The 9,460-nt window shown below is 42.5% G+C and overlaps 1 protein-coding gene across 1 annotated transcript in view; it reads left to right on the top strand.

Annotated features, from left to right (window-relative positions):
- WIPF1 (WAS/WASL interacting protein family member 1) overlaps positions 1–9,460 on the top strand; it is a 22,298-nt gene that overhangs the window by 12,575 nt on the left and 263 nt on the right. The window contains exons 2-4 of the mRNA XM_031058429.1: positions 5,560–5,648; positions 7,058–7,187; positions 9,350–9,439. Coding sequence (XP_030914289.1) covers positions 5,598–5,648; positions 7,058–7,187; positions 9,350–9,439 — 271 coding nt within the window. The 5' untranslated portion in view covers positions 5,560–5,597. The remainder of the gene's footprint in view (positions 1–5,559; positions 5,649–7,057; positions 7,188–9,349; positions 9,440–9,460) is intronic.

Below are 9,460 nucleotides of genomic sequence, written 5' to 3'. Positions count from 1 at the left end.
TCCAGTGTCTCAATTAAAACTTGTATCAGGTTACTTGTGTTCCAGATAGGCTTTTTACTCCTCCGTGTGCAAGTGATTGAGGCCAGAGAGTCTCCTAAATATTCTTTCTTTACTCTGTAGGGGAATTCTTCAGTATCTTCCAGTAGCTTCAGGCCCAGCTGAATTTGGTTTGGTACCCTTGTTGAACTCTTTAGGGACTAAAACTCATCTGTCTGTATATTTATTTATAGATTTCTATATATTTAGAAACTTTAATAAAAAGAGAAGAAGAAAAACACCTGATATTTTTCAGGGGGGGATTTACTGGTATGGTGTTGCATGGGAGGAGCACCTTCAGCATCCTCTGAAGTTCTCATTCACACTGTCACACTTCTGGGCTGACACTTGGTGCAGGCAGCCCCTCTGGCCTTGGGAGATGGTGGTGGTGGAATGTGGGACATGTATGCTTACTAATGACTCAGGTCTGCCAAGGAAAGTGGGAGCAGGGGGTTCAAATGTCATTACATCACTGTAACTATTTTTGGCAAAAAAGCTTAATAGCTCGATACTCTGTTAAGAAAATGATTAATGAAAAATATTGTGGTCCATATAAAACTGATTGTAAGTGATTTTCCAACTACTTTGTAATGTGTTTAGAGTTAGCTGTCCTTTTTGAGAGCTACCTTACTAAAGTATTTGGTAGTGTAGCCCAATTTCCTCAAATTCAGATTTTAAAAGAAAAATAATTCCTTTCTTTCATTAGGAGAAAGTAATGGATTTTGAAAGAATCAAATCAACACTGATTTGGAAGTTGGGTCCTTTTGCATAAGGGAGCAATCAGCATTTTAATTGGCAACTTCAGAGATTTTTCCCCTTAAATTTATACATTCTGTTTTATTTCTACAGTTGTTTGTTCCTTCCTCTTTTTTTGCTTGGAAATTAATCATGCAGGAAATGATTAGCCACAGTGAGCTTGTCTGTCTGCCTCTGACTCAATGTTTAAGAGGGGGGGCCTTCAAGCAGCTCAAAATGTCTGACCTGATACAAACCAAGCACTTGCAGTGTGGTTGTTCGCACTATCTATCCCACAATAAAGGTCATGTTTCTTTTTGTTTCATTTTAGCATTTGTAATGCTTCTGAAATGATTTCTGAAACACCAAATTAAGTCTGAAGTGCCCAAAATGTGTTTCACTGCATTCAGTGTAGTGCCATTTTTGCCCGTTGCTGTTTATGTCTCACTCTGCAGAGTAAGGGGCTCTTTGCAGAATGCCATGTGCACTTCCTCTCTCCTCTATTTTGATTTTTAAATGAAAGGAGTCTTTATCGTGGTGCATTGCGTAACATAGCATTTTAATATCTTTCCTGATGGCGGCTGCTGCATGTGCCTGGTAGAGTGCAGGAATCAGAGCTCTTTTATGCAGGTATTCTTTACTTGGGCACTGTTGGAGCATCTCATTTGCTAGTGGCTTTCTCCAGAGGCAGCAGGGGTGGGCTCTGTGCGCTCCGCTCCCGGGAGGGCTGCAGGGAGGCTGTGGCCAGGGCAGGCAGTGTGAGGATTGCCTGGTGGGCGCCTGCTCTGCTGGGCACGGCACTGCTGAGAGCAGCTGCTGTGGCCAGCTGTGGGAACCCTTCTCTCCTGCTGCCAGTCCTGACCTCTGGGCTCGGGGCTCTCTGCCTGATGCTGCAGTCACTGCAAGCCTTTCTGCCGACCCACCAACACTCACCTAAACACAACGTTTCTATATAGCTTCATAAAAGTTGTGATGATTTACCAGTTCCTTCTCAACACCCCTGCAGCACCAAGCGTTATAAGAAACTTGGTTGTTAACAGATTTAGTGGGTACAATTTATTACTAGGTGGATTGGTTACTATTCAGGTGTTTCATAGGGTCAGTTGATAGCAATTTAACATAATAGCCTTTTCTTAAATTCAATTCTTTCCCACTGACCGAAAGCAAATAATGATGTGAGTCCATTGCAGAAGTGTAGGACAGTAACCAAAGCTTTCCTCTAATGGCAGAGTTACACTTAACATCTCAGGACATCTCTATGCTCTGTGAGAAACAGTCATCCTGTGAATTGGTGATGAACAAAGCAGCTGCAGAGTTCAGCATTGTGCTGACTCGGCTGTTTTGGCTCCGCAACCCAGGAGGTACTCTCCTCCCAGCAGCTACTCCCAGCACTGCCCTGTGCTGTGAGAGCAAGTCACCAGGTCACTGCATCTCTTCAGACCATTTTTATTCTTCATATAGGCTTATAGTGAGTCAGACAAAGAAATAGACTGTATAAAATTGAACAACTGAACAGCAAGGATGAGTTGGAGATTCAAAGACAGAGGTGATGTTTCTTCCTGCAATGTTTCAGCTTGAATTTCTAAAAATCTTTTTCATCACCAAAAGCAGAGTCAGAGTGATAAAAGAAAGAGTGAAGCAGTATTGCAACTTTGGTTTTAAACTAAAATTTGACAATCTAGGGTGTTTTATGGGCTCTGTAAGTGTATGCATGATAAGTTTTTGTGTGGGCACACAGGTTTCTCAGTCATGCCATGTGATCTCTTTTCTGATGGCTCCTAAAGGAAGTGTGTGCTCTAGAGCCCCATGAGTAAACAACCCTGCAGGATGCTCATGTTAAACTTTGGGTCAGTTTTGCCAGAGTTTGGTTTATTACAGAAGCTTGTCCTGTGCTTCCAAAATGCTATTTTCCAGCCTGTCTCTGAGGGCTATAGGGCTTGTTAAACAGCAGCAAAATGCAAGCTCACCAGTGTGTACCTAATTTCGATGGCAGTTCAGTTAAGAGAGCCCTCCAGTGCCAGAAATACCAGCTAGTGTGCAGTGGTTGAGTACAGGAACACGTAAATGGGATAGAGAAGGAGGGAACACCTAGTGCGTTTCTCCCCTCTGCCTCCTTGCAAATCATGTGTGCAGAGAGTGTTTTGGAGAAGCTGGATGGGTCTGTGGGTAATGGCTTCCCCTTAGAGAACTCAGGCTTCAAGCATCACCTTACTTCCTCTTTATGCCACCAATTCCTTAAGAAGCTGATCTAAAACAATCCAGTTAAAAGAGAAAAAAATGTAGAACAGAGCAGCCCAAGAGGGAAACAATCTTTAACTGACAGGGAGGTAGACAAGTTATGGTATTTTACAGGAAGTGCTTCACAGACCACCTGGCTCACTTGCTGCATTCAGGTCTGAGCTGCCATAAAGGATTCATTTAAAAGTCTGATATCAAACCAAAGTGTATTCTGCCTGCTCCAAAAACTTTCCTGTGACACATGGAGTGCCAAAGAGACTGATGGTACGTTATCTAGACTGCTTTGACTTCTTAGCAGAGCAGTGCAGAGAGAATTTCTCTTTTTAATCCAATGAAGCAGTTAAAGGCTTGGTGAAATACCCTCATGGCACAGTTAAGCTAGAGACAACTGCAGCTGTGAAAAGACAGTGTTAAGAAACAGGACGGTTGTGGTCTACTGTAAGAAATAATTTTCCTGTTGACTATTTCTTTAAACAGGAAGCTGAAGAACAAAGCAGCATTAGTCTTGGTGCTTTTAATAGGTTTCAGATTTCAAATATTGCATTTAGAATATGCTGATTGGGAAAGGATAGGGCTTTGTGCAGCATTTTATGTAACAGCTGAAAGCTACAAATTTGGGAGATGGGAATATAACTAAATTCAAGTGGATCCTCTGAATATGAAGCTGTTGTTCCTCTGGGGGACCTTAGGTGCTCAGTAATGCAGCAGAGGACTGATGACAGCAGGCTGCTCTGTTTGCAGGACTGTGAATGTCTGCGTTTGCACAGCACCCTGTAGGCTCGGCTTCACAGTTTCCTCTTTGCCAGTCTGTCTATCTGCCAGCTTCCCTTCTGCTTTGCTCACTCTTTTGCAGTAACTGGAAATGGTTTCTGCAGTATGGGAGAAGAAAACCTGCAGGTACTAGTGCCTCACACCACTTTAAACTCCATGACTTTTCTGGATGGTCAGCCAGAGCTATGGGTGATGTGTCTGACTCCTTCTTCCACAAAGATTTTACACAAAATCCATTAAAGTCTTATTTCAGAAAATATTTCTTCTGAGGAAGGTAACTCAGCAATTTGGGGGGGAGAGAGGGGGAAGGAAGGGGGGTTACAGCTGCATTCTAATTCTTTTGAAGCATGAGCATCTGATGAGATAAATCTGTATTTCTAAACAGTTTTTTCTGACACACATATGGATCATGTCAGATGCCATTACAGACTACGTAGGTGGTGACTCACTGCAAATGCCATTTTGGTTCATTCAGCACATTTTCATCATGTTCATTTTAGCTATAAAGGGTACTGTACCTGACATGATGGTGATTTGACAGATACTGTGCTATTACACTTCCCCTTGGTCTCATCTAAAACATTTCAGTTGCTTTAAAAAGTAAGAGCTGTGTATGCATGTAAATAACTGCCCTGGGGACCTCAGCCATCAGCCTGGGGGTGTCTGGGGAATTACCCTTGTTCCTGTTCCCGCTGTGTTTACCTGTCTTATGCAAACATTATATAAATCATTGTTACTAAAGGTGGCTCAGGTGAATGACCAGCATGGGTGAAAGCTCAGATAAAAGAGTAAAGCACATGCTGAAATGCATAGTGCTGTTAGAAATGCTCCAAAGCCCCTGATAGGCACAGTTCCAGCAAGCTCTGTGCCAAAATGCCACAAAAAGCCCTTGTGACTTGAAAATATAGTCCTTGACACTTCAGGCTTTTTTTTTTTTTGGTTGTTGTTCCATAATTTGGTTGCAGTAAATCTCTGTATCTCAGGTGTGACCCTCCTAGGATTGCCTGAGGCTGAAAGTTCGGCTTGGGGTGGGGAAAAGTGGGAGTGTGGTCCCTGGCAGGGAAGCTTGTGACAGGCTGAGCTTTAGCAGCCAGGCTTTTCTGTCTGCAGCAGCCTGCAGCTGAGAGGCCAGGCTGCCTGCTTGCCTTCCTCGTCAGGGAGAGTTCTGGAACATGTCTGTGTGTGCTGCTTCTGAGGTGGGGGAAGGTGCATTCAGACATGATGATGGAGCTTGGGATCTTCAGAGCAAGCAGGGAGAGAGGAAGAAGCATGAGTCCATCCCAGAGCTCTGCTGTTCTACTCTACCCATAAAAGTGGAGGTGCAGGAATCTTTAAGCAGCTAAAGGGATTTAACAAGTTGGCATCTCTTTCTGAGTATGATCCTAAAGTATGATGCCTTCTTGAAGTAAGGGCTGATGGTATAGCTATGGGGCTATCCTGAAGCACTTCCATGGGAACAAGATTGTTGGATTTAAGAGTTCAGTTCAGTTTGGTTGCTGCATTTTGTGCACTGCCATAGCAATGCATGGATTGTGTAAGTGTTCAAAACTGGATGTATATCTATGAGTTTGTATGGCAGTGGGGATTGTGTAGGGAGCCCCTGTTTAAAGATGTGGCTGGTTTCCATACAATTAAATATAAAGTGCTTTTTGCAGATTATAAGACTTCAAAAATGTAGAATATAAACCTGTTAGCTGCAAGGATGTTTTCTAGCTGAGAAATTTATTTATAAAGATGTATTAATCTCTAGACTTTGTATGTTTGTATTTTGCTGTGCAGGTTTCTTAGCAAGAGCAGACAGAGCTCAGCCTTCCACCATGCCTGTGCCTCCCCCTCCAGCTCCCCCTCCACCCCCAACACTGGCCTTGGTAAGTTTTACAGGAGGTAAACATATGCACTGTTCTCTGCTGCTGCTTGTCACTTGGAATAGGATGTCCAGAGATACTGGGATGTGGATGAGGGTATCCATGATATTTCGGGAAAACTGTCCAGCATATTGTTTATGGTTGATCATTGGTCCTGCGAGAACCACCACCCCTTCTGCTGCCTTCCAGTTCTCATGTGGATGTCACAATCTACTCCAACTCTCCATCCTTTTATTCTTCCCACACTAGTGGCTGATCTGGTGGAGAGACAACAGCTTGTCTAATGGGACTTGGAAGTCTTGCCTTTCTCCAAACCTGTACTCCCACCTTCTCCCTTGTTCTACTCCAGTACTTCCTGTGACTTGAGCCCCCCAAAAGAATCCTTTTATTTAAATTTGGTAAGGATAGCTCTAGCTGTCAGAGCACAGGATCTGGCACAACATGGTGGGTGAAACTACATTGGGCCTGGTTTAAACTGGGATAGAGCTTGTGCTGTGCTTGCCCTCCCAACAGTCAGTCACCTCACTGACAAGAAGGAAGGCTTCTTGAGATGCCATTCTCAAGTACCTAGATATTTTCAGAGCAAAACCCTAGCTGATTATACAGAATGGGCTGTCAGTCAAGAGTCTTTCCTTCATTTTCCACCTCAAGCAAGATACAGACTCTACTTGGTCCCTCCATGACAACTCTCCCCACCTTTCAGGAAATCTCCATAACACTGATCTGATAAATTAGAAAATGTTTCAGGAACTGTTTCCTAGAAGAAAGAGCCATATATATGTGCATATAAGTGCATTGTTTGAAGTTTTTTTGTTCTTTCTTGAAAAACTGTGTCACCAGAACATAAAGTGAAAAGAGACGACTGTTGAGACAAATCTCATATGTCCCAAGGTTTTATTTGGTCCGTATGAAGAGGGCAGTAGTATTGAAGTGGTAATTGCCATTTTTAAGTATTTCTATCTCAGCTAAAATAGTAGACAAAGGTCCCTCTTTGCTCTGATTTATCTAGCAATTGTATTTCACAACAACTTTCAAGAATGTCCACCTTCTTGTATAATCAAGTTATGTGTGTAGTCTATTCTTGTTCCATCTCCAAAATGGCACAGATAAGCCTTGGCTTGAAAAAATGAGTGATTCTAAATCATAAGTTCAAAAAAGGTGAATTCACATAGAAGTGTTCTGTTTCTAATGAATTAATGTGCATTAGAATAGCAGTAGTGTTGGAGACTTCAAGTCAGTAACAAGGCCAGCGACCTTTGATATCATTCACAAAAGTAGACATGGCATGCTACCCACTCCAATGCTGTTAAAACAGCCACTGAAGTCTCAAGTAACTACCATATTTAAGCAGAAATTTGTATCTAGAAGTTGTGGTTTATTTTGGCTCCTCATTTTTAATTTTTATTTTGCAGGCAAATACTGAAAAGCCATCCCTAAGCAAGTCAGAACAGGCAGGGCGAAATGCTCTATTATCTGATATTACCAAAGGAAAAAAGCTCAAGAAGACTGTTACTAATGACAGAAGTGCTCCAATTCTAGACAGTAAGTATGACTCTACGTGTTGGAATTTCTGTAGGCATGAATGGTTCTACAGATCTGAAAGCAAAAAATTATTTTATGTATCATCAGATGGATTGCCATGACAGTAGATAAAAGTGCCAGAAATTGGCATGCATAAAAATAAATTCTATTCATCATGAATGAACAGTCAGCTGAGAAATCAAGTACTGCTTTTGAAATGTGAATGCTAATTTGTTTGGTAATTCTCAAAAAGTGGTTTATTTTCCTGTTTGCTTATATCAGAAAAATATGGAAGTCCTACCAGGAGTTCTGCTGAGGATGTGCTGCAGATCAGGCAAACAAAACCCCATAAGGACTGAGAGGACAAGAATGAAGTGGAATTTCAGACTGTACTTTTGCATAAACAATATAAGGATAAATGAATGCCTGGCATGACACCATTGGCTCCAGTACCACTTAGAGCAAAACCCAAGCCAGAAGCCACAGCTGTACCTGTGTGTCACTGCTGTACGCAATTTTGCCACTCTTGGAGTGACTCAGGGCTGTTATCTTTTTAGATAGCCCAGCAGTACTGCACAAGGCAGTGACTCCACTTACCTGAATGGAAATAAGTCTCTATCCAGCTGTGCTGTGTCTCACAGCACATCTTGGCAGGTGCCAAGAGGAGGCCGGAGAAGCCTGTGTAGCAAAAGTATTGGGAAGGCAGAACAGAAACAAAAGAGTGAGGAACACAGGCCTGTGCTGACAGAGGAACAGCATTCATTTCCAAAGGAGAAAAGACACTTCTACAGACTGATTAGCAAATGTGATACACCTCAGTCTAGGTTTGGCCATGCAATTAAAGGCTGGACTGTGATAGGAACATGATGACAAAAGAAGGAAATGCCCAGAGAAGTGTGACCAAATAAAAATAATTTTTAAAAAATTAGATACAGTTCTGCAATCAGCCAGCTACATTTTTTAAAGATTATCTCTGAATGTGAAGTTACATATTCTAGCTATTATGAGCTGGAGGGGATTAAAGGAGGGGGTAAACAGAGAAAAATGGTGCAGCTATTATCTTATTTACATGAATTAACAAATCATGATGAAAGACTAAACCATGGTAGCAGCATTTCTCCAGAGGTTCACACCCTATCTGAGTCAGAGCCGAACTGAGCTGACATGCTTAAGGAAGAGAAGGATAATGTGGAACATTCCCCCATGGATACACTCTTCCTTTTTTTCTTGGGCAAATTTTTAGAAGTGCTTTTCATCCACAGGTTTTAATTACTTCGAAGTCAGTGAAAATTTTACCCACCCCAACTTGTGTAAATCAGGATTCCAAGAAATTAAGCAAGTGATCTTAGCCTTTGTGGCCCAGCATCTGAGAGCTGATCACAGATATTCCAACCTGTGCACCTGCTGATTTTGCAGTGATGCTCTGAATAAGGTTCTTCCATGTATTGTAGTTGTGGAAACACTTTCATTTTACTTTTGGCAACTCAGTTGTCACAGCAGAAATATTGACATTAGAGAGCAATGGGAGAGAAAAGAGAGAGGGCTGATAAAGTAATTCCTGCCTATTGGAAACATTAACAGCTAATGATTCTGTCACTGCACTTCTGAACCTACAGAAATGGCATCACCTTTGCTACTAGGCTTTGTTTAAAAAGTAGATATGTTGCAATACAATCAATAATGAGAGAATTCTGTGCATTCCCAGCAGTGATTGCCAGAGACACCTTCAGGAGGAGGGACCTTCTGCCTTCTTCCTTCCTTCCCTTTTTCCCATGATATTGCTCTGTCTCTGCTTATGGAGAAGTGGAGGGGAAGGATAAGAGAGCAAAAGTACAAAGAAACAGGAAGAAGCAACTAAGGTGCTAACAAAGACTATATTCTGTTCTCAGAGGTCCCATCCATGCTCAGTTCCAAATTCTCTGCAGCAATTTGCTCTGCTCTCTAGTCTAGAGCAGACTAAAGTAGTGATGGCATGAGAACACACAGAGGCTATGGTTATTATGGTTATTGCACCAGCTCCTCCACGGTGTGGTGGTGATAATGGTAGCTGTGATGATCCAAACCTTGTGTGTTTTGAAAGTTCATCCATTTCTTCCCCAGCTACAAGCATTACTCTAATGAAAGAGGTGACTTGGCAGGATCAGTCCTGCTTCACTAATATGGGGCATCTCTTTTCCCAACAGAACCGAAAGGATCTGGTGGAGGCGGCGGCGGTGGCTTTGGAGGAGGCGGCAGCGGCGGGGGTTTTGGTGGTGGCAGTGGTGGTGGCTTCGGTGGCGGTGGACCACCTGGCC

The sequence above is a fragment of the Geospiza fortis genome, unplaced genomic scaffold (genome assembly GCF_000277835.1).
Source record: "Geospiza fortis unplaced genomic scaffold, GeoFor_1.0 scaffold112, whole genome shotgun sequence".
NCBI classification, from domain to species: domain Eukaryota; kingdom Metazoa; phylum Chordata; class Aves; order Passeriformes; family Thraupidae; genus Geospiza; species Geospiza fortis.
Note: the sequence above shows the minus strand (reverse complement) of the source record. Positions and strands in the feature narration are given on the sequence as shown.